Genomic DNA, 25,769 nt, shown 5'->3' on the forward strand with positions numbered 1-25,769 from the left:
CTTTTAGTCTTTTTTGACTAAATCTTTTTGATCATTTTTGATCCTTGTCTGTCGACATCTGGTGCCGGTAGGATGCCTGGGTTCAAGGCTTGTGAAGATTGTCATCGACTGATGTCGGTGACCGATCACCACCGCCGGTGCCTCTACTGCTTAGGCCTCGACCACGACGCGGAGTCGTGCAACGACTGTCAGGCCCTGACTTCGAAGGCTAGGCGGGAGCGGTCCCGCAAGCTTCTGGAGCTTCGCCACTCGGCTCCGCGTCGTGCGCGATCCCGGTCCAGGAGGAGGTCCAAGGATCGCTCGCGGAGCCCTAGCCGACGCCACCATCGCTCGTCGGGCTCCAAGTCGTCGGGTAAGTCTAAACACTCTAAGAAGTCGAAGCGGCGACATCGCTCTTCGGACTCCCCTCGCCGGTCGCGCGACTCGGCCGAGGGTCCAAGTGGTTCCACCCCCGCGGCTCCGGCGGAGCCGCAGGTGCCGCGTCCGCCCCCATACCTTCCGGTCCCTGGGGCTGATGCGGCGCCGGCGGAGATCAGTGCCTTCCTCTCGGCCATGAGGAGCCTGGCCCCGCCGTCGACGCCCGCTGGCGCGCCTTCGGGCCCCGCGGACTCGACTGGGCGACCTCGCGTGCCGGCGGCTCCGGCCCCGGCGCCGTCGACGACTCCGGTCTCGACGCCGCAGGTCCCCGCGGGGCCCTTGCCTGGGCCCCAGTCGACGCCGGTTGACCTTGTCACTCCTCCACCGGCGCCGACGCCTGAACCACCGACGCCGTCACCGGCGCCGCCGACGCCGACGCCTGTGACGCCGACGCCCCGGTTTAGCCCTCATCCGGACCCGACGCCGGCACGGCGTCCGCCGACGCCGCATCCGACGCCGCTTGAGACCTACCATCTCTACAGTCCGGTTCCGATCATTCCTCCTGTTTATCAGGAATCGGAAGAAGGGGGCGACTGGGAGGGGTTCGAGGACCCTCTGGCTGTTCAGTCACAGCTTTCTCAGGACTGGGCAGATGAACTGGGGGAGGCCAGCGGACTGGACACCTCGCCAGACGCTGGATTCACTTCTCCTCCGACCGTGGCTTCGGAGGAGGGTGCAGCATTTTCTGTGGTGCTGCGCAAGGCGGCTGAGGCCCTTGGGCTCGAGTTGCCTGCCGTGGCTGTGAGGACCAACATCCTCACTGAGGTGCTTCAAACCTCAGCAAGCTCCACTGAGCCTCTGCTGCCGTTCAACGAGGCCCTCACTGACGTTCTGCAGGGCACCTGGTCCAAGCCCTCCACAGTTCCTCCTGTGGATAGGAACGTTGCCAGGCGCCACCGCCCTGCTCCGGGCGACCCCAGTTTCCTGTCCCAACACCCCACCCCCGAGAGTCTGGTTATCCAGGCCTCTACTTCCCAGTCCTCCTTCCCGACCGCTCCGCCGGACCGGGATTCCAAGAGACTCGAGCAGTTTGGCAAGAAACTGTTCTCGTCCCTTAGTTTGGGCCTGCGGTCCTTAAATACCGCCTGTCTCTTGGACCGTTATTCCCATTCCCTGTGGGATACGGTGGAGGACGTGCTGCCCCTGTGTCCGGAGGAGGTCCGGACGCGTCTTACCCAGGCTTTGGCCGATGGGAGGGATGCAGCACGGCACGCCATAAGATGTGGGCTTGACACCACGGACTCGCTAGGTCGGGCGATTTCCACCACGGTGGCGCTCCGCCGCCACGCCTGGATGCGGTCCACGTCATTTTCCGGGGATGTCCAGAACACCCTCATGGACATGCCCTTTGATGGCACTCGCCTGTTTGGTGAGAAGGCGGACAGTGCGCTGAACCGTTTTAAGGACTCCCGGGCTACGGCCAAGTCCTTGGGCCTCTCGGCTCCGCGGGCGCACACCTCCGCTTTTCGCCCCTTTCGTGGCCAAGGAAGGGGCGCCTCCTCACGTCCGCAAAGCCACCAGCCGCAGAACCAACCTGCGCGCGGTCGCGGACGTGGCTTCCGCCGTGGCGGAAATGGAGGACGACGTGGTCAGCCCACATCCACCCCGGCAGCATCCGCCTCAAAGCCTTCCTAGTCCGAGCTTTCAGGCCCATACCACGCCAGTGGGCGGCAGAGTTCGCCATCACCTGCTCCACTGGCGGTCCATAACATCGGACAGGTGGGTGCTGCAAATCGTCCGAAGGGGCTACTCCCTCCCCTTCGAGACGACCCCTCCAGCCATGCCACCACAGCACCACCGTATCTCGGGGGATCATTTGGATCTTCTCCGCGAGGAAGTTTCGGCTCTCTTGGCCAAGGGGGCCGTCGAGCGCGTTCCGAGTCCAGAAGTAGGTCGTGGTTGTTATTCCCACTACTTTCTGGTTCCCAAGAAGGGCAAGGGGGGCCTGCGCCCTATCTTGGACCTCCGGAACGTCAATGCCTTCCTCCGAAAGGAAAGGTTCAAGATGCTAACGTTGGCTCAGGTTTTAGCTGCCCTAGACCCTGGAGACTGGATGGTAGCGTTGGACTTGCAGGACGCATATTTCCATATCCCCGTCCTGCCGGCCCACCGGCGTTACCTGCGGTTCACGGTGGGCCAAGAGCACTTTCAGTTTACCGTGCTCCCCTTCGGCCTCACCAGTGCCCCTCGGGTGTTCACGAAAGTGATGGCGGTGGTCGCAGCTCATCTGCGCAGATCAGGGGTCCCAGTCTTCCCCTATCTCGACGACTGGTTGTTGAAGGCGGGCTCGCCCCAGGCAGTCGTCTCCCACCTCCAGACTACGGCGGATCTCCTGCATTTGCTGGGGTTTTCCATCAACGTGCCGAAGTCACACCCGAGTCCCTCTCAGAAGCTCCTCTTCATCGGAGCGGTTCTCGATTCGGCGCAGTTCCGGGTCCATCCTCCGGAACAGCGGGTCCGGGATATACAGGCCCTGATTCCCATCTTTCGGCCTCTATCCCGGGTTTCGGTCAGGCTAGTGTTGCGGCTTCTGGGGCTGATGGCCTCCTGCATCCTACTAGTGCATCACGCCAGGCGGCGCATGCGGGCTCTGCAGTGGGACCTGAAGTTTCAGTGGGCCCAGCATCACGGCAACCTGTCCGACCGTGTCTTGATCTCGGAGGGTACTGCACAGCAGTTGCAGTGGTGGCTCACGGACCGCGAGTGGGTCAAGGGCAAGAGCCTCTCCCTTCCCCAACCGGAGCATGTCGTAGTGACGGATGCGTCCCTCCTGGGATGGGGTGGCCATATGGGAGAGGCGGAGATCAGAGGCCTCTGGTCTCCGGCGGAGTCTCGTCTCCACATCAACCTGTTGGAGTTGAGAGCGATCCGGCTTGCACTGAAAGCCTTCCTTCCCTCTGTCAGGGGAAGTGTCGTGCAGGTGTTCACGGACAACACCACCGCCATGTGGTACTGCAACAAACAGGGCGGGGTGGGGTCGTGGACCCTTTGTCAGGAGGCTCTGCGCCTCTGGACATGGCTGGAACACCAGGGCGTCACCCTGGTGGTTCAACATCTGGCGGGCTCTCTGAACGCCAGAGCAGACGAACTCAGCCGCCGGTGCATGATGGATCACGAATGGCGTCTGAACTCCGAAGTGGTGCAAGGCCTCTTTCAGCAGTGGGGAGAGCCTTGGTTAGATCTATTCGCCACCGAAGAGAACGCGCAATGTCAGCAGTTCTGCGCGTTGGAATTTCCAAGGCGGCACTCGCTCGGCGACGCTTTTCGTCACGAGTGGAGTTGCGGTCTGTTGTACGCCTTTCCGCCTATACCACTTCTGCCCAGAGTGCTGAAGAAGATCAGGCACGACCGGGCCCAAGTCATCTTGGTGGCTCCGGATTGGGCACGAAGATACTGGTATCCCGAGCTACTCAGTCTGTTGACCGATCCCCCGATACGTCTGCCCCTTCGGGAGGATCTTCTGTCGCAGCAGCAGGGGACGGTCCTCCACCCGAACCTGTCCAGCCTCCACCTCCATGCGTGGAGATTGAGCGGCGGCAGTTGATGCCATTTGACTTGCCTCCTGAAGTCTGTGATATCATTCTGGCAGCCAGGCGTCCCTCCACAAAGTCGGTATACGCCTGCCGGTGGAACAAATTTGTGGCATGGTGCACAGCAAAGGCTGTGGATCCCCTTTCCGCCCCTCTTTCTGAGGTTCTCCTCTTCCTTCTTTCTCTGGCCCGGCAGGGCTCTGCCCTGGGCACCCTGAAAGGTTATCTTGCTGCCCTCTCCGCCTTCTTGCGGCTTCCTGATCAGCCTTCTCTTTTCAAGTCCCCTGTGGTGTCACGCTTTCTCAAAGGCATTACACACACGTTCCCTCCTGTCCCTTTTGTAATGCCTCAGTGGGACTTGAATCTGGTTTTGACATTCCTGATGTGCGCTCCCTTCGAGCCTCTTCACAATTGCCCTCTTCGTCTTCTAACTCTAAAGACTGCTTTTCTGGTAGCCATCACCTCGGCTAGACGGGTGAGTGAGCTCCAGGCTTTATCTTCAAAGCCTCCTTTTCTATCTGTTCATCCGGACAAGGTTGTCCTTCGGCCTCGTCCCTCCTTTCTTCCTAAAGTGGTGACTCCATTTCACCTTGGGCAGTCTGTCACCTTGCCCACCTTCTTTCCGCCTCCGCATCCTTCCAAAGAGGAAGAGAGGCTCCACCGTCTGGACCCAAAACGTGCGCTCTCCTTTTATCTGGACCGCACAAAACAGTTCCGGGTGGACGACCAGCTTTTTGTTGGGTACGTGGGCGCTAAGAAGGGGAAAGCTGTGCACAAACGAACCATCTCTCGGTGGGTCGTTTTGTGTATAAAAATCTGCTATTCCTTGGCTAAAAAGGACCCTCCTGTTGGGCTGCGCGCCCATTCTACTCGGGCCACGGCGGCTACTACTGCCTTGGGACGGGGAGTCCCTTTGCAGGACATCTGTCAGGCGGCGACGTGGGCTTCGCTACACACGTTTGCCAGGCATTATTGCCTTGACAGCCAAGTCCGGAGGGATGGCTTCTTTGGCCGTTCTGTCCTCCAGGACTTTCTGGTGTGATCTTGGTTCGCAGACCCACCACCGGGGATGGTATTGCTTGGGTATCTATTCTAAGGTGAGGAATCTAACCAACATGTTTCTTTCAGATGAACAAGTTACTAACCTTCGGTAACGATGTATCTGTAAGAAACATTAGTTAGTTAGATTCCTCACCGACCCACCCATCCTCCCCGTTCTGCGAACTGACATCTAGGGTTAAGGTTGTCCTTTCAGGCCCCTAGATTTTATTTTTGGCACCAGTGTCGGTCTTTGCATGGCTCTGCGTTCCTGGCGCGGAAGGCTATGTACAAGAACTGACGTCAGCGCGCGAGGGCGGCGTCTAAGTACTCCGACGACGTCATCCCGGCGCACGACGCCGACGACGGACGCGGAGCCGCAGACGACGCCTAGCGACGCGCAAGGGGTATTGCTGACGAAAAATCTTCCGGATCCAGTCTGACGCCTGGGGATATTCTAAGGTGAGGAATCTAACTAACTAATGTTTCTTACAGATACATCGTTACCGAAGGTTAGTAACTTGTTCGTTTAGAGCGAATTGTGCCACAAGCAACAGTGTCCACTTTGGCCAATTCCCTGAACAACCGCACACCAGTGTATAAGTTATCTATATATAAATGGTGGCCTTTGTTAAAAAATCCTCTACCAAGTTCCCAAACAATTTTCTCAGTCACTCCAAAAGTGGACGGACAACCAGGGGGGTTAATCCTGGATTCCTTACCGGTGTACACCCTGAAATTAGAGACATATCCAGTCCTACTGTCACACAGCATATACAGCTTAATTCCATAGCGTGCCCTCTTACTAGGATTAGAATTCCCAATACAAAAGAAAATGGCCCCCGGAAGTGACCCTTGCCCAAGGGGTCACTTCCATCATATTTTTTACAATTTCCCCAGTGTCATGTGCGGGTTTCTGCCCTTCTTTCCCCCCCCCCCCCCCCCTCCCCCCTCTGGGGGCAGAAAAGCCCAAAAAATGAGGCGATCTGCCCCCAGGGAAGGCAGAGTATCATTAAAAAAAAACTGTCCCCTGGGAAGCGACCCTTGTTCAAGGGGTCGCTTCCCAATCGAAGCACAAATAAATCCCTGGGTCTAGTGTGCTTTTCTGCCCCCCCCCCCTCCCCCCCCCCTCCAGGACCAGAAACGGCTAAACATAAGCCCGATCTGCCCCCATGGGGGGCAGAAAAGTCTTAATATAAAATTTGGCCCCCAGGAAGCGACCCTTGCCCAAGGGGTCGCTTCCTTTACGCTAAAAAAACATCCCTGGTGTCTAGTGGGGCATCCCTGCTCCTCGATCGCGACGCTGTACGCGATCGTGAAGCAGGAATGCCCAGCATTGAGACATCAGGGGAGAGGAAATACTCTTTACTCTCCCCCGATGCCTCAAGGCATCCTTATTTGCCCCCCCCCCCCCCGCCCCACCGGAGTCAAAACACACGTACCTCCTTCGTTGGACGCGCTGGAAGAAATGAATTCCAGCGCGTCCAACGCTTCCTGATGACGTGGGCGCGTGTTGTGCGCGCTGACGTCATGGGGAAGCGTGGGGGGGCTCGTGGGTGGCAGCGGAAACTCTTCCGCTGCCATCCCCCTCTGTGGGGGCAAGATCGATGCCCCAGGGGGGGGAGCGCCAGCGCTTCCCCCAGGGGCTGTGCTCATGACGGAGCGGTTCTGTCATAAGCACAGGCCAACCGAAGCTCATGACGGAACCGCTCCGTCATGAGCATCAATTGGGGTGAAAAGTTAGGGAATACGTTTTTTTTCCGCTTCCTTAATAATTGTGTTGTCTTTTATAAAATAAATATTACTTACTGCCCTTTTTCTGGATTCAGACTTCCCTCTTATGTGGTGTTTTCTTTGTCGATAGGAAATGGTATATTTCAGCATGACAGTAGTTAGATTTATGTTAGTTGCAATTTTGGTCTTTGTAAAAAACGTTCAGGAAAATTAAGATTCATCCAAAGGGAACTTGGATTTTTTTTCAGAGACTGCTTTGTATTTCCTTATTCTTGAATTAATCAGTCTTAATTTTCCTACCTTATTATAGCATTTCATGTCAATTTACACTTTTAACAAAAAACAATGTATTGTTTAACACTACTTCCCTGTAATAAAATTCACAGAACCTTTACAGAGGAAACAGCAGATTAATTAGAGCATTTGCCCTTTTGAAGATTCTTTTGAGATCAATGTTTTTGTATTTTATAAGTGTGTGCAAAAATTTCATTCATAGGAACCAGATGACCCGGATGCCCCAGATGAACACGAGTCCTCTCCGCCTGAAGATGCTCCATTATATCCCCATTCACCTGGTACCCAGTATCAGCAGGTAAATGTTTTCACATTTTCTTTTTTTCCGTTATGTTTTTTTGAAAAAATCTATGCAGTACAATAAATCAAAAATATTTTATGGTGTTCAGTAAGCACATAATTACTTGCATACATTTAGAAAAATAATTTTAAAAGTTAATTGCAGGTTTTTGACACAGAAGCTGTTGCTGGATGTACATAATTATGTACTTAACTTTGTAATATAGTGACTTCCTAAATTAATGACCAGCACAGGGGGCTATGGAAGTGTTGGATCACTAAAGCACTGAAGTTGTAGTCCTCTTAATTCTCTTCGTACAGTTTAAAGAAGGGAAACATTTGCCCAACGTCAGTAGCCTTCATGAAGCCCAGTCAATCAGGATTTGTAGAGCTCGACTACTTCACCCGCGAGGGTCTTGAGGCCATGAGGGATCATACTGCCTGTTCTCATGTTGGTTGAACATCCAGGTTTTGAGGTCCGTCCAGAACTGCTGGAGCAATGGTGAGGCTCTGAGATGCAGGTAGAGGTTGTTCCAGGCATTAGCCGGCAGGTGGGAGAAGGAGTGGCCTCCACTGTTTGTCCGACGGATGTGTTGGGTGGCTGCTAGAGAGGGGGATCCAAAATAGAGTTTTCGGGTAGGTTGGTGGAAATGCATTTGGTTGTTGAGGCACACCAGTCCTTCATTGTGTAGTGCCTTGTATGCTGGGGTGAGCAGCTTGAACTGGCATCTCTTTGTGACTGGTAGCAAGAGCCATCTGAAGACCTTCCTGGGCATTGGGAGCGTGAGGAAGCAAGTAAAGATGATGCTGACCTGCTTCTTTATGGATAGCTGGCTGTCGCGGATGATGCCGAGGTTGCAGGTTTATTTGGTGGGTTTGGGGGGTTAGTCCAAGCTCAGTGGGCCACCATGCAGTGCTCCAGAGGGTGTTCTTGCCTTTCCCGAAGAGAAGTACTTATGTCTTGTTGTTGAGTTTGAGACAGTTGTTGTTCATTCAGAGGGCCACAAATTTCATGTATCTTTGGAACTTGTCTTTGATGGGCGTTGGGCCGTTTATCAGGGAGAGGATGAATTGGATGTTTTCGGCATAGGAGATGATGTTCAGTCTGACTCTTGTCGATGTTGGCCAGAGGTGTCATGTAAACATTGAAAAGGGTTGGGCTGAGGGATGCGCCTTGAGGTACACCGCAGGTGATATTCTTAGGAAGCGAGGAGTAGGGTGGGGGGGATGAACTTCGGCTTTCTTTCTGTGAGGTAGGATGCGATCCACTTTAGTGCTGCTCCTTGGATTCCGATCTGGTGGAGTCTGTTGATCAGTGTGTGGTGTGATATGGTGTCAAAAGCTGCAGAGAGGTCAAGCAGGGTGAGGGCTTCTGTATCTACGTCTTCTAGCAGCATACTTATGTCTTTCCATCCTGTGACTAGAGCTGTCTCGGCGCTGTACTTCACTCTGAAGTCGATTGTGAGGGTTCCAGAAGGTTGTGGTTCTCCAGATGTCTAGTGAGCTAGATGTTGATAGCTTTCTCAATGACCTTTGCTGAAAAGGGGAGCAGGGAGATGGGTCTGTAGTTTTTAGGTTCTCCTTGGTCCGCGGATGGCTTGTTCAGCAACAGCTTTACATCGGCATGTTTCCATTTCTGGGGAAAGTGGACCGTGGTGATCGAGGGGTTGAAGACCTTGGTGAGATCTTTGCTGATGGGTTGATTGCTGAGGTTGAAAGTATGGTAGGGACAGGGGTCTGCTGGGGCTCAAGAGTGGATGGATCTCACGATATACACGTTTTCCTTCTCAGTGAGGGTGTTCCACAAGGTGAGCTGGTGTGGGTGGGTTTCGGTCAGCATGAGAAGGTTAATGCTGTCCTCCTCAGGGGTGAGGGGTGCAAAGTCTTCGTAGATGTTGATTTTGTTTTGGAAAAAGTCTGCGAGGGTGTCACAGAGATCTAATGAAGGTGAGATGTTGCTTTCGGTTGCTAAGGGGTTAGAGAACCCCTTGACTATGTTGAAAGGTTCCTTGCTGTTGGAGCTGTCATTGATGCAGGTGGCTAGAGCAGTCGTCTTTTTTTTTTTTTTAGGAGGTGTTGGTATCAGTTGAGGGCATCTTTGATGCGTTTTCGGTCCACGAATGTCTTACTAGTGCGCCATCTTCTGTCCGCAACACGTTTCTTAGTTTTCAGTTCTGCTGTGAACCAGTTGGGGTGTCATGCTCGTTTCTTGGGGTTGGTAGGTTTCCTCGATGCGACTTTGTCATCGCTTGCTGTGATCCAGTGCGCTAACCACCTCTTGTTCTGTCTCTTCTATGGTGGTGGGTAGGTGGGAGTTGAGGGCGTTGATCTATTTTTGCACTGATACCTTTGACCAGCTGCTCTGTGTCGCTGGCGGTAGAGGCCAGGGTGTTGGTGGTTCTGAGATGATGAAGTGGACGCAGTAGTGGTCGATCTAGGTGAGCTCCTCGGTGTGGGTGCATTTTACTCTGTTGCTGGCTGAGAAGATAGGGTTGCACGTGTGTCCTTGGGTATGGGTGTGGCTGGGATTGGTGATCAGCTGCTTGAGTCCGAGGTTGCCCATACTTTCTAGGAAGTCAGTCGTGTTGGCATCATTCGTGTTCTCAACTTTCCCTTTGAGAACATGAAGATGTTCAGATTCAAGACGTTGGCAATAGGGGCAATAAAGTCGGGGGATGGCGTTGCAGATGGCAGGGCAGGGTCCCAGAGGTCTGTAGGCAAGGGTGCCTGAGATTGTGGTTTTGCTGCTTGTTCGAAGTTGTGGTGCTCCATGAAGGGGGTGGTGTCATCTGTGGTGGTTGAGCATTCAAGGTTTTCTTTGTAGATTATGGTGATGCCGCTGCCGTTTGTTGGATCGGTCCCTGTGCACGATCTTGTATCTGTCGGGGGTGGCTGTGGCGATATCGGAAGCAGATGCAGGGTTCAGCCAAGTGTCTGTGATGAAGATGACGTCCGGGGCATGAGTCATAATGGTGGCCCAGATTTCTGTGGCTTGTATTTCCGGAGATGTTGGTGTTGGACTTGGTGGGTATGTGTGAGTAAGATGTCAGCCACTCCGCCCACACACCACCTACACAAGGCCCTGTCAGATCTGCATCAAATGAATGGGCCAATTACCATGTAGGAGGATAGAGCTCATGCTCTCCAAAGAAAGCATATCATTCCGGCAGGGAGGAGGGGGAATGAAAGGGTGTGGGGGAGTGTATTGAACTCCACCTAGACCAGCTGCTTAAAGTGAGATGAGTTACCAAGCCACAGCCGGGGTGTAGCACTTTCAATGTAGCATAGGGACCAGCAGCAGAGTACTAAAAAAAGCACCCAAACAGCCTACTTTCTTCACCAGTCACAGCATGTTTGCAAACTAGAGTAAGCATATCTTTTTCTTGAAGACCCCTTCCGTGAGTTTTTTTTTAAAAGTTAATTGCCTTTTATTCACGTACCTAATAGAGGGGAAAGTATATGTAGGCTGTTTTGATCGTAAGCAGCCAGAGGGGGCAATGTGCAGAGGTTCAAATGGAGCACACATTAGAAAGGTGATAATCAAATATCTGAAAGAGACACGTTAGTGATGGATTCCTTACCTTAGAATATCCCCAGGCGTCACACTGGATCCGGAAAGTCTTTTCATAGCAGTACCCCTGCGCGTCAGTAGGTGGCGTCGTGCGGCTCCGCGTCCGTCACTGGCGTCGTATGCCCCGAGATGACGTCATGGAGACTACTTAGGCGCCACCCATGCGCGCTGACGTCAGTTCTTTCTTTTTCCGCGCCTGCAAGCTCAGATCCGGATAGAGCAAGTACCTTAGTCACTTTTTGACTCCTCTTTTGAGACTTTTTGTCTCCCCTTTTTACTCCTGGTGCACATAGGGATGCCTGGATTTAAGTCTTGTGGGGCCTGCCATCGCAATATGTCGGTGGCGGACCCCCACGATGTTTGCCTCTACTGTCTGGAGACCGACCATGACTCCCGGTCCTGCCAGGCCATGGCTCCGAAGGCCTTGAGGGAGCGGCGCCGGAAGCTGCTGGAGCTCTGGTACTATTCCCAACGCCGCTCCAGGGACCGTTGCCGGGACCGCTCGCGGGGCCGCAGTAGTCGCTCCTTGGGCTCCAAGTCTTTGCCCTCGGATTCCGGTAAGTGACATAAAAAGAAGTGGAAGAAGCGTGTTCGCTCTCCGACGTTCCCCCGTCGGTCCTCGGATGCGGATGAGGGGGACAGGGATTCTGCCCCTGCGGCTCCTTTGGAGCCTGAGAGTCCCGCAGCCTACCCACCTTACCCGGGTCCGTCGGCAACTCCCGAACAGGTGCAAGAATTTCTTGCCACCATGGACCTCATTTTTAGGCCTTGGGCTCCCGCCGGCGCGCCTTCGGGCCCCGCGGTTCCGTGTCCAGATCCTGTTGGGTCGTCGGCGCCACCGGCGGATCCAGCTTCGGCGCCATAGGATCCTACGCCGTTGTCTCCGGCCCGGCGCCACAAGGTGCATCGCTGCCGGCTCCGGCCCCAGCGCCGCCTCCGGCGCCGCAGTGGGTGCCGTCCATTCCGCCCTTGCCCCGGTTCCAGGACCATTTAGTTCATGCCTGGGATCCGCATTGGGAGACGGCGCCAGCCCGGCCCCGGCCAACGCCGTTTCTGACGCCTTCTGTTCTTTCTCCGGCTCCGCCGCCGCCGCCTGTTCATCCTGCAACGGAGGTGGAGGATGATTGGGAGGGGTCCGAGGACCCTCTTGCCCGTCAGTGTGACTCTGAGCAGGACTGGGTGGACGACTTGGAGGAGGCCGGTGACCCCAATGTCTCTTCTGACCCGGGGTTTGCCTCTCTCCCGCCTACAATGGAGGAGGGCGCCTCCTACACGATGGTGCTCCGTCGGGCAGCTGAGGTTCTCAACCTTGATCTTCCTACGGTGGCCCTCAAGACTAATCTCCTCACTGAGGTGCTCCAGACGGCCTCCACTTCGGAGCCCCTGCTTCCCTTAAACGACGCCCTCTCTGACGTCTTGTTGGGCACTTGGTCGAGGCCGGCCACAGGGGCCCCTGTGGATAAGAATGTCACCAGGCGTCGTCGCCAGGCGTCACAGCCCGGCGCCTGGTGACCCCGCATTTCTGACCACTCATCCTACGCCTGAGAGCCTGGTCATCCAAGCCTCGACGTCGCAGAGTGCCTTTCCCACGGCTCTGCCGGATAAGGACTCTAAGAAGCTGGAGCAGTTTGGAAAGCGGTTGTTCTCTGCGGCCAGCTTGGGGCTGTGGTCGGTGAACACCGCCTGCTTATTGGGCCGCTATTCCCACACGGTGTGGGATACGTTTGCTCAGGTGTTGCCTCAGTGTCCTGAGGAGGTCCACGCTATGCTGTCCCAAGCAGTTGCTGAGGGTAAGGATGCGGCTAAGTTCGCCATTCGGTGTGCTTTGGACACGGCTGACTCTCTGGGCAGGGCAATTTCTACGACTTTGTGCTTCGTTGCCACGCCTGGCTGAGATCCACCGGGTTCTCGCCTGATGTCCAGAGCTCGCTCATGGACATGCACTTTGATGGCACTCGCCTGTTTGGCAATAAGTGCACTGGAGCGTTTTAAGGACTCTATGTCCATGGCCTTGGGTCTTTCCGCGAAAAGCCCGGCCACTCCTGGGTTTCGTTCCTTTCGTGGCCACGGCAGAGGCGCCCAGGCACATTCCTTCAGCAAGCCTGTGCAGAACCAGCCTCAGCGCGGCCACGGCTCCGCAGGGGTGGGTCTGGGAAACAGCGTGGGGGTCAGTCCACTTCCGCCCCCGCTGCTTCTATCTCCAAACCTTCCTAATCCGAGCTTTGTGGAGCACCCCATGCCGGTGGGTGGCAGGTTCCGCCACCACCTCCCCCACTCGCGCGATATCACATCGGACAAGTGGGTGTTGCAGATCATACGCAGAGGTTACTCTCTTCCCTTTCAGTCCTCCCCTCCAGCCATGCCACCTCTGGGCCACTGCATGTCGGGGGATCACTTGGTACTTCTCCAGCAGGAAGTCACGGCCCTCTTGGCCAAGGGGGCCATCGAGTGCGTTCCTGGGCCGGAAGTAGGGAGTGGTTGTTATTCCCACTACTTTCTGTTCCCCAAGAAGGACAAAGGGGGCCTGCGCCCCATCTTGGACCTCCGGAACGTCAATCGCTTCCTCCGGAAGGAGAAGTTCAAAATGCTGACTCTGGCTCAGGTCCTGGCATACCTCGACCCTGGAGACTGGATGGTAGCGTTGGACTTGCAAGACGCATATTTTCACATCCCCGTCCTGCCGGCCCACCGGCGTTACCTCCAGTTCACGGTAGGCCAGGAGCATTTTCAGTTTGCCGTACTCCCCTTCGGCCTTACCAGCGCCCCTCAGGTGTTCACAAAGGTGATGGCGGTGGTCGCAGCTCAACTGCGCATGTCGGGGGTGTCAGTCTTCCCTTACCTCGACGACTGGTTGTTGAAGGCGGGCTCTCCCCAGGCAGTCGTCAACCACCTTCAGACTACGGCCGACCTCCTGCATTTGCTGGGGTTCTCCATCAACGTGCCGAAGTCGCACCTGAGTCCCTCTCAGAAGCTCCCCTTCATCGGAGCGGTTCTGGATCCAACGCTGTTTCGGGTTTATCCTCCCGAGCAGGGAGTCTGGGATATTCAGGCTATGATTGCGATCTTTCAGCCTCTAGCCTGGGTTTCAGTCAGGATGACCCTCCGGCTCCTGGGCCTGATGGCCTCCTGCTAGTGCCACATGGCATATGCGGGCTCTGCAGTGGAATCTGAAATTCCAGTGGGCGCAGCATCAGGGCAACCTGTCCCATCATGTCAAGATCTCGGAGGGCGCTGCACGACAATTGCAGTGGTGGGTCACGGATCGCGATTGGGTCAATGACCGATCCCTCTCCCTTCCCCAACTCTGGTCTCCGGCGGAGTCCCGGCTCTATATCAATCTGTTGTAGCTTCGGGCGATCCGGCTTGTACTGAAGGCATTCCTTCCCTCTGTCCGGGGAAGTGTGGTGCACGTGTTCACGGACAACACCACTGCCATGTGGTATTGCAACAAACAGGGCTGGGTGGGGTCGTGGACCCTATGTCCGGAGGCTCTGCGCCTCTGGACATGGCTGGAACATCAAGGCATTACCTTGGTGGTTCAACACCTGGCAGCTGTTCTGAACACCAGGGCAGATGAACTCAGCCACCAGTGCTTGATGGATCACGAATGGCATCTGCACTCTGACGTGGTGCAAGGTCTCTTTCAGCAGTGGGGAGAGCCTTGGTTAGATTTATTCACCACGAAGAGAATGAGCAATGTCATCAGTTCTGCGCGTTGGAATTTCCAAGGCGGCACTTGCTCGGCGATGCTTTTCGTCGCGAGTGGAGTTGCGGTCTATTGTACGCCTTTCCGCCTATACCACTTCTGTCCAGAGTGCTGAAGAAGATTCGGCGCTACCGGACCCAAGTCATCCTTGTGGCTCCGGATTGGGCTCGAAGGTACTGGTATCCCGAGCTACTCAGCATGGCGATCGATCCCTCGATCCGACTGCCTCTTTGGAAGAATTTTCTGTCGCAACAGCAGGAGATGGTCCTCCACCCGAAGCTGTCCAGCCTCCACCTCCATGCGTGGAGATTGAGCGGCGACAGTTGACAGCTTTCAATCTCCCTCCCGAAGTCTGTGATGTCATTCTGGCAGCCAGGCGTCCCTCCACTAAAACAGTATACGCCTGCAGGTGGAACAAGTTTGTGGCACAGTGCACAGCAAAGGCTGTGGGTCCCCTTTCTGCCCCTCTTTCTGAAGTCCTTCTGTTCCTTCTTTCTTTGGCCCAGCAGGGCTCTGCTCTGGGCACTATCAAAGGTTATCTTTCGGCCAGATCAGCCTTCTCTTTTTAAGTCTCCGGTTGTTAACCGTTTCCTCAAAGGCATTATTCACACGTTTCCTCCTGTGCCGTTCATTATGCCTCAATGGGACTTAAACCTTGTCTTGACATATCTGATGTGCGCTCCCTTCGAGCCCCTTCATACCTGTCCTTTGCGTCTTCTCACTCTCAAGACGGCTTTCCTGGTAGCTATCACCTCTGCCAGACGAGTGAGTGAACTCCAGGCTCTTTCTTCCAAACCTCCTTTCCTTTCTGTTCATCCGTACAAGGTTGTTTTAAGGACCCGTCCTTCTTTCTTGCCAAAGGTTGTCACGCCCTTCCACATCAGGCAGACCATCACTTTGCCTATCTTCTTTCCGCCTCCGCATCCTTCCAAAGAGGAAGAGAGGCTCTACCGTCTGGATCCAAAAGGTGCACTTTCATTTTATCTGCAAAGGCACACAACAGTTCCGGGTGGATGACCAGCTCTTTGTTGGCTACGTGGGCGCCAAAAGAGGTCGTGCTGTGCACAAGCGGACCTTCTCTTGGTGGGTCGTTCTCTGCATCAAGGCCTGTTACTCGTTCGAGAGAGCTCGGAGCAAGATGGCTGCGCTTTAGTGCTGCTCTGCTGGTAGAGTTTACTATCCTCTGATTATCCGCAATACCTGGCGCCATCCATGGCTGAACCTGACCAGTAACTGCTTCTGAAGCATTGAGGAGTGCTCCACAATCTTTAATTTGGTGATCGGCCGCTTCTAATAGCTCGAGCCTCGCGGAACCTTGCCAGGCCTAGCTGGACGCAAGATGGCGGCTTCGGGGAGTGTGAGCTTCTAATCTCCTCATCCTGGGGCTTTGACTCCTCTTCTAGTGACCTGCTGGGAGCCGCTGACTTCTACGCTAGCTGCCTGGTCCCCGGCGCGCGGTAAGGCGACTCTGTGATGCGCCCTGCTGGGTTTGAGACGTGCTGGGTGGCCGCCATTTCGCGACACAGGTGCTGTGGAGGATCGCTTGCCGGGCGGTTCCTACCTGCGGTGGCGGGTCGCGCACTGGTGGTCCGCGGAGGGCGAGCTGGTGATCGGCGTGCCATGGCGCGGCAGGAGTGCTGCAGCATTGCGGGCCCTTGGAGCGCCGCTCGGTGAAGCCAGCCCCTACCAGGCATTCCTGTTTGGCGGCCCCGCTTTCGAACCTCTGCATCGGCCGCTGCCGCACCTGGAACCGCGGCGTGGCTGTCTTGGGGCAGACGGTGGCGGATCTCTCTTCCCGCAGCGTGTGGCTGGACGGAGTTCAGCGGCACGTAACACGCCTGCATACATAGAGCGCCCTGACAGACCATCTCAATCGGTGAGTGCTGTGCTTCAATATTGACTGCAATTCCGGCGCGAACTTCGGCGCCCGCTACGAGACTTACCAAGTCTCAACGTTGCCTGGGGGAACTGCACGTGGCGTCCATTAACAGCCTCATGCCACTGCTCTCTGGACTTCTGAGACTGTCAGGGGTGCAATCTGCTTTGTGTATTACCAGCTAACCTGCCTCACGCGTAAACTTGGGAGCCATATTGTGCAGGAGTACTTCTACTGCAGCATCACTTAAAGACAGGAGTCAGGACTTCCAGCAGAGTGCTGCTCAGTTCACCATTCAAGTCCAGATATAGCTGGGACTGCCGGATTGCACAGCTAGCTGCTGTATCTCTGTCCCAGTGTCAACTGACAAAGTATACCCTGTAGCACCACAGCTTAACACCTCTGCGGCCTGTCTGCCGCTGCTACGGGCATCTTGAGCACGAGGCTAGCTCCTGCAATCCGCAACTAGTATAATCGCTGGCGCTCAGTGGACGCGTAGCACTAGATCACGGCTATCTGCGCGGCTGCGACTGTGCCTTGGAGCTGATCTATCCGCTGTGGTCTGCCCCCTCAGTGGCGCCTCTACCCACTGCTTTGGAAGCTAGAAATATCTCAGCATGGGCCGGACGGACAAGCAGCAGAGTAAGTTAAACTTCGAGGCTAGGAAGTCTACCAAACCTCAAACACCCAATGCCTCGGACACAGACCCTGAGGCTGGCGTGACTACAAAGCTGGAACGCATGATGCTCAGCATGCAACAAAGCCTGCAAACTATTGATGCCAAAATCGATCACCTCAACCTGCGCATGGACACTATGGCCTCAAGGATAGACAAACATGGCTCGCAGATTGCGGAGGTGGAGCAGCGCATCTCGACCACGGAAGATCGTGTGGAGACGGTTGGTGCGTCATGTGCTACCATGGAGAAAATATTGGAGGTCATCAGGGCAAAGAAAGAGGACATAGAAGCCCGCTCCCGCAGAAACAACCTCCGTATAACTGGAATCTCGGAAACATCAAACACCGGGCCCATGGAGACGTACGTCGAAACGCTGCTGGGGGCGGAACACTTCTCGACGGTGCTAATAGTTGAGAGGGCTCATCGTTCTTTGGCCGCACGTCCAGTCCCAGGGGCCCCCTCCGCGCCCTATAATTGCCAGACTTCTGAACTATAGGGACAGAGACACTGCGCTCCGTCTGGCTAGAGAAAAAGGGAAACTCGACTATCAAGGGATGAAGGTGGAACTCTTTCGCCGAGAATTTCAAACAGTTAAGAAGAAGTTACAGGCGCTCCAGATTCAATATGCCATGCTTTATCCGGCCCGTCTACGGATACAACACAATGGGAAGGTGCGTATCTTCACGACACCGAAGGAGGAATTACAATGTACCCGGCGACTCGAGTGGCAGAAGACGCTACGTGAGAGAGGTGGAAACTCCGACTCTGAAGGATGAGCACGTGAGACGTTGCTGAGCATGTTCCTGACTGTAATGTCGGTCCTATATCACTGGTCTCATGCATACAATGTGTTTGGTTTGTTTCTGGTCCGGGGAAAACCCCTGCCATGTAATAGGCATTTCAATGACGTTTTAGTTTGATAAGATTTGTTCATCAGGTAAATATGAGATGCCTTAGATACCAGCTTGGAGGAGTACTCCATACCAGATATTGTTTTAATGAAAGGTCGAAGCTGTATAACTCTGATGATTGGTAATAAGTCGTGAGTTGGTTAGCCTATCTATTCCTAGCTCGACCCACCCTGCTTACGCGGGGGGGCCGTGGGCTACTAGCGACCCACAGTATGTGAATTCCCCAAAAAGTTCAGTTTTTTGGTTGGTCCCCCTCCGATGCCTTTAATGGGTTATTGCGTTCTTACACTTTTCTCATGTTATGCACCTTGAGAACAATACTGGTTTTTAGGTCTCGGGACCATCCGGTCTGCCGAAGGCAGAACCGGAAGTCGAGAGATTTAATGACTTGGAGAAGAGGGGCTTGAACCAGCCCCTCTTCTCCCCTGTTCTCCATTGGCTGGCCTCTTGAATGTTGGCCAGCCACTGGAGAAGAGGTCAGTCATTCAGATTAGGCCCCGTCCTTTTCGGATCGGGGGGCGTGTTTTTTGCAAGAAGTCTCAAGGAGGAGATAACAGCAAAACACGCCCCCGAATCCGAAAAGGACGCTGCGTTTCTCCGAGGCATTTCTGCTCTGCCTCGGAGAAAGGCGGTGGTGTCTTCCGGTGCCCTCGGCTTGTTTTTGGAGGGGGGGTGAGAGACCTAAAAACCATGTTTTTTACCTTCCCTGTGAATTGCAGACGCTTTTCCAACACCCGAAGTAGCAGTGGTAGAGTTGCGAGGAACCGCATACATGTAGTATCTCTTTTCGAGAACCCAACAGATTCATGGGGAACAAAGTGTGATCTCAACAGGTTCGGTCTCAGTCACAGAAATATAAAATAGTATCTTTTGAGGAAAAAACAAACCATTTCAGCAGCGAATATGCCAAGATTAAAAGGTAAGAGACCCAATCCCGTACTGCACACGTGCCAACACACCTACTGTCCAATGCCGTGCAAACGAAGCCATGAAAAGAAACTGTCGAACAAGCTGCTACAATACCTGAAATCATCAAGTAATAGTCACATTCTTGCGAAATCGCTCCCAAACTACGTCTAACATACCGGGTACCTATAAGGAAAAAAGTTATTTTGCATTGTAACTTGTGCAGATTATGAGTGCTGTTAAAGTATTGGTGTATTGCATCTTGAAAGCGTCTTGTCCAATCAAGCCATACAAATAGAAATGTGTTGTAACTAAAGGACACGGGGCTCCCTCTGCTGGAAGAAAGGTAAATAGAACTAGAAAGATAACATTCTGTATCCCCTTGGAACATTTGTTGGGTCCCAATGGCTTTGCACAATAACGTGAGGCATGGCAAAAAAACAACAAAAAAAGCTGGATCGGTAAATAAAGATTTCTAAAAATAAGCAGACTAAAGCGGGGGGAAGCATCTCAAAGAATACGGATGGGGGAACTTTACAAAGGATGTGGGTGGGGAAGCATTATCACAGGCGTAGTGTGAGGGAAATAACATGGAGGGCGTGGAAGATAGGAAGCAAAGTGGAAGGGCTCAAGAGGCAAGAAGCAACACAAAGTGAGGGATGGAAGCAACATAGAATGGGGCTGAGAGAATAAATGGGAGAGAGAGCGGCGTGAAATAGGCTGTGGAGAACCGATCAGGTGATAAAAGCATTGTGGGAGGAGAAGTGCTACAGTGAATGGTCGGAGAGAACCACATACACAACAAATGGTAACGCAGAGGGAGAGAAGTAGATGGAGGAAGACAACTGGAAGACACATGCACTTTAACATAGTGTCGAACCAAAAAGAAAATTGTAGTGCTTGAAAAGCAAGCAGTGGAAAGATACTGGTAAAACAAATGTTCCAAGGGAATGGACAAACACAAGAAGAGGAAGGAAAAGCACACACAAGCTAACAAAAAGTCAAGTTACTGAGAGTAACATTAATATAATCGGTGTTAAGCAATGGGCAGCTCTAAACCCACTGTAAGCTGAAATAGGTCTTTTCGCCGTTTCTTTAAATGTTTTAAAAACAACAACATAAACAAAAATAATGTCATGAGCAATGCCAATAGCTCTAACTTTACCAATGCCGAGACCATTGCATTGTAAATGCTTGTTTTTGTTATGTTCAATGGTGGGTCTATTCGCGGTATAGTTCCAAAGCCGCAGTGGGTGGGAGGGGTGGTTGGGGAATACTGTTGTATTATAATGCCATTGAGTGTGATGATCCAGCAAGAACTGATCTGTATGTCTCATATCTACTGAGCTGTGTTGCAAGCTTTATAGTTAGATTTTACGGGCATGGCTGATTCCAAACGTTCTAATATCTCTTGGGTGAGCTGGAATGCGCGAGGGCTTAATATTGCCTGGAAAGTGCGACAGGTGCTATCTTATCTTGACAGACACCATATTCAAATTGCCCTGTTGCAGGAGACACACCTTACAAGACAGGCAGTCTCGCATGTCGCTACTAGGTGGGGGGGGGGGTGAGGATGGCTGCTTCATATTCCTCTTATGCACGGGGGGGTTATGACTCTTGTACGGAAGGGCTTTCCATTTGTGCCCACACATATAGATGAAGATGACGGCGGGCGGTATATAATAGTGCAGGGTACGCTCTACAACACAATGCTGACTATTGTCAATCTATATGATCCTAATGTAGATGATCCCGCCTTTTTTGACGCAATATGGTGCAAACTCTGCAAATTATTTCCTGCGGCGCTTATCTGTGGCGGTGATTTCAATGTGGTCTTAGATCCTGCAATGGATCGGGTGTCTGCGGCAGACCCTCCCCTCTGAAGAGCTGCCGTAGCCATACGAGACGGGATGTGGTCGTTGGGCCTCACTGATATCTGGAGATTAAGGCACCCACACGCTAGGGAAGGTACATGCCACTCATATGCACGACAGTCCTGGTCCCGCATAGATTATTGGCTGTGCACACAGGACATCTGTACATGGATCACGCAGATAAGGCACCTACCTCGCACATTATCAGATCATTCCCCGGTAGCTCTGGACATGATTCTACCATCTCGCATCCTTCCTCCCTTTCAATGGCGACTGCAATCGTCTTCATTGCTAGATCAGGTCTTTAAAGAGGGTATACGTGAGGCCATATTTGACTATTTCTCACTAAATACTGGGTCAGTCCAAACCATGGAGACGCTGTGGGAAGCCTTTAAAGTAACAATTTGGGGGGCATGTATAGGCCTTCAAGCCGGGGTTTTGAAGTCACTGCGTCGCTCCATGGCAGCGTTTGAGCGTGAGTTGGGTGACTTGGAACGCAAATATAGTGCTCAAGCAGATCCCAGTACGCTGGCATTCATTAAAGAGAAAATTGTAGAATACAATGAAATAGCTGATCAAGAGATAAATCACTTATCAAAGCGCAGTATTATGGAGAAGGCGGCCGGCCGGGTAAAACTCTGGCTAGCCGCATACTGGAGCCCCAGGCTCGGGCGTACACAATGCAAGCGATCACTGTCGCTGATGGCACACACTATGACACACCGACCATCCTAAATGCGTTTACGGAGTATTACGCCGGGATGTATGCTCACAGGCCCACAACTGACGCTGCTGAGCTTGAACAATATCTGGATGATATCGCTTTGGTGTGGTTATCACTGAGGCAACAAGACTTTTTGATGCACCCGCTCACATTGGGCGAAGTGCGGGATGCTATAGACGCTTTGCCCAATGGGAAAGCTGCAGGTACCGATGGGCTGCCGGCCGAATTTTATAAAGAATATGTCGACCAATTGGCCCCATGTCTCCTTCAGCTATATGAGGAGGCATACGAAACCCAGTGTTTGCCGCCAACCCTACGTGAGGCGCTAGTGGTTGCGCTCTTAAAGCCTGAGAAGCCGCCTGATAAATGTGATTCTTATCGTCCGTTATCTCTCATAAATACGGATGTCAAAATTTTAGCGAAAGTGTTAGCCACCAGGCTACAGCTACTCCTTCCTGTTATGGTGCTCCTAGATCAATCGGGATTTGTCCCCGTCCGATCTACGTCACATAATTTACGCACCATTTTCGCAGTAATGAACGTACTGGTGCCCACGCTGCCGGCGGTGGCGGTGCTACTCAACGCTGCAAAAGCGGTTGATTCGATATCCTGGTAATACATGGTCTCTGTCCTTCATCGCATGGGAGTTCCAATTGTTTTTGCTAATTGGATAAAGTTATTGTATACCAATCCAGTGACTCGGGTTAGAATCAATGGGCAGTTGTCGAAGACGATTCCTATCCAACATGGCACACGGCAAGGCTGTCCGCTGTCGCTGCTGTTATTTGCTCTTGTGCTTGTGCCTTTAGCTTGTATCCTAAGACAGTGCCATGCTGAAACGGCTTTGCGGTTTTTGCAACGTCCACTTGCAGTCTCCATGTATGCGGACAACATGGTGTTGTATGTCCGGGAGCCGGCAAGATTTCTTGCGCAGCTTATATGAGAATATGTCCGATTTGAACGCTTCTCAGGCTTGGGAATCAACTGGTCCAAATCGACTGTACTACCCCTCACGGACTGCACGCAACAGTTCGACATGGAATATCCCCTAGCATGGTGTACAAATCCTGTAAAATATTTAGGAATATGGCTGTACAGGGACTTGCAAACTGTTATACAATCTAACTTTGGCACCGCCATCACATGGCTTGAAGGACAGGTGCATCGTTGGATTAAGTTGCCCCTGTCCTTTGCGGATCGAATAGCATTGATGAAAATGGTGGTTCTTTTGCACTTTTTATATCTTTTTTTAAACATCCCGGTACACCTAACGCAACATCTTTTCGACAGGCTTTGCTCCCTTTTGATCTCACTAGCCTGGGGTGGTAGGAAACCTCGACTTAAGTGGGAGACACTTACTCTTCCATATGACCAAGGTGACTTCGCAGCTCCAGACTTCCATCTTTACTATCTCTGTGCACAGGCGCACTACACCTACTATTGGCAGCATGACCCGGCATTTATTCCGCATGTGGTGGTGGAGGCGGGTGCCATGCACCCCATACCGCTCAAGGCCATGATAGTAAACAAACATACGGTGTTTGAAAAAGGGGAGTTCGATACGGTGCAAATTACATCTAGGGCCTGGCACGAACTCGGTCAGCGAGTGCATACGTTGCCATTATACGCACCTAGCATGCCACAACTACATCACTCAGCTCTCTCGGTCACCAGGGAAGCTGGCACATTGAAGATCCTCAAAGATATGGAGCTGTCCATAATGACGGATGTATTCCCTGGAGGCCAGTTTATAGCCCCAGGAAGTATAGGCGTCCGGGGCGAGGTTCCCGCCATGCATCTTTTTGTCTATACCAGACTGCGCTCGGCTGCACGAGCACTCTATCCACACTTCCCCACAGAGCCGCTGGCCCTTGAGGCGTTACAACTCCTATACACTGCTACATCTAAGGCCAAGCTAGTCACTAGACTTTATAAAGCATTGCAGAGTGATATGCCACCTGGGGGCGCGGCTGCATTAGTCAAATGGAATGCCTTGCTGCCAGAACCGCTCTCTGAGGATGATTGGTTATCAGCTGCTACCTGACGGGCCAGCTGACGGCGAATGGCAACCTACGGTTGGTACATTTTAAATACCTGCATCAGCTATATTACACTCCTGCACAACTTCATCGATATGGGCTGCGACAAACTGACACCTGCAAGTGCTGCGGTATATCCGGGGCTAACTTCTATCATCTAGCTTGGGAATGTCCCAAAGTGTATGAATATTGGGGCTCAGTCATAAGAATCATTTGCCTGATAATTGAGGAATCTGTGCAGCCCAGGGGTGTGCCTGCTAGGGGTTGGCGCAAAAGTGAAGGTATCCAACAAGAAATTTGTGTCCATAGCACTATTGATGGCTAAGCGTAGGGAAAGCAGGGTTGTGCCCACCACTAAGCACTGGTTGCAGGATCTGGCTTACTGCAGAGATCAGCTCACATGTTATGCGGAGGAACTGCTGACTGCGTCCAAGCCACGGGATATCTGGAGGTCGCTCACGTCCTATCTACTGTCAATTGCTGACATTTGATGACTGAAAGGTGTGCATAAAAAACTGCCCTGCCTGTTCCCACCCTACAATGTGCTTCCTGCTAGTGCCATGTCTATATGTATTTGTGCCCTTGACGATGCGCTCTGCAACACTGTGATGCAATGAGTTTTATATATATCATACATGCTGTGCCAATGCCATAACCTGAATGATTGCAAGATGTTCTTTACTGTATCTGAAAAAAGCAATAATAAAAATAAAAATAGGCCTGCTACTCGTTGGCTAAGAGGGCGCCTCCTGTGGGGCTGCATGCCCATTCTACCAGGGCGACTGCAGCCACTACTGCCTTGAGACGCGGCGTCCCCTTGCAGGACATTTGTCAGTCAGCTACGTGGGCCTCGCTGCACACGTTTACCAAGCATTACTTCCTTGACAGTCAGGTCCAGAGAGACGGCTTCTTTGGCCGTTCTGTGCTCCGTGACTTTCTGGTGTAATCTGTTTGAAGACCCACCACCGGGGTTGATATTGCTGGGGTATCTATTCTAAGGTAAGGAATCTATCACTAACGTGTCTCTTTCAGATGCACAAGTTACTACTTGTGTAACGATATATCTGTAAGAGACATTAGTTAGTGATAGATTCCTTACCGCCCCGCCCATCCTCCCCGTTCTGCGAGCTGGTTTCTAGGGTTAAGGTCATCCCCTATTAGGGCCCTAGTTTCATGGCACCAGTGGTCAGTTTCTTGCATGCTCTACGTTCCTGGTGCGGAAAGTCATGTACAGAACTGACGTCGGCGCGCATGGGTGGCGCCTAAGTAGTCTCCGTGATGTCATCTCGGCGCATACGACGCCAGTGACGGACGCGGAGCCGCACAACGCCACCTACTGATGCGCAGGGGTACTGCTACGAAAAGACTTTCCGGATCCAGTGTGACGCCTGGGGATATTGTAAGGTAAGGAATCTATCACTAACTAATGTCTCTTACAGATATATCGTTACACAAGTAGTAACTTGTGCTACGATCCGATTGAGGCATAATGAAAGGAGACGTTCGGAACATATGTAGAAGTCCTTCGAGGAATCTATTTACAATGGGAGATTTGAATAATGGGAATTGGTCTTGCAGCCTCTGGAAGGCCGACTGGGCCGAAAGGTACCCTTTGCGAGTGCCCAGTACAGAGCCCAGCTGGTCAAGGGTGAAAATAAATAGCCAAAACGTGAGAAAGGGAAGCCGAATGAGGATCAGTAGACCTTTCTGTACAATATTTTACAAATGTGTGCCACCGGCAGGTGTACATGGTCTTGGTAGAGGGACACCTCGCTACAAAAAACCATTACAGACTTCGAGAGGAAGGTCAGATGCTATCAATCTCCACACAAGAAGGCATAGAGTTGACAGGTTCCGGTGAAGGACCCTCCCCTGCTGTTGCGACAGAAGATCCTCCCGAAGGTGCAGCCCGATCATAGGATCGATGCTCAGTTGCAGAAGCTCAGGATAGCAGACTCTCCGTGCCCAGTCTGAAGCCACAAGAATGACTTGGGCCCTGTGGCTCCTGATCTTCTTCAGCACTCTGGACAGGATGGTATTGGCAGAAAGGTATATAGGAGGCCTGAGCTCCACTCGATTTCAAAAAGCGTCTCTGAGCTAGAGCTGCCTTGGAAACTCCAGCGCGCAAAACTGCTGACACTGCACGTTCTCGGGGGAGGCAAACAGATCTAACCAAGGCTCTCCCCACTGT

General features: G+C 52.9%; 1 protein-coding gene across 2 annotated transcripts in view; it reads left to right on the forward strand.

Annotated features, from left to right (window-relative positions):
* Window positions 1–25,769, forward strand: part of USP9X (ubiquitin specific peptidase 9 X-linked) — a 1,605,828-nt gene that overhangs the window by 1,539,435 nt on the left and 40,624 nt on the right. For both annotated transcript variants that reach the window (XM_085622934.1, XM_085622935.1), the window contains exon 44: window positions 7,216–7,311. In XM_085622934.1, coding sequence (XP_085479060.1) covers window positions 7,216–7,311 — 96 coding nt within the window. The remainder of the gene's footprint in view (window positions 1–7,215; window positions 7,312–25,769) is intronic.

This window comes from Triturus cristatus, chromosome 8 (assembly GCF_964204655.1).
Source record: "Triturus cristatus chromosome 8, aTriCri1.1, whole genome shotgun sequence".
NCBI lineage: Eukaryota > Metazoa > Chordata > Amphibia > Caudata > Salamandridae > Triturus > Triturus cristatus.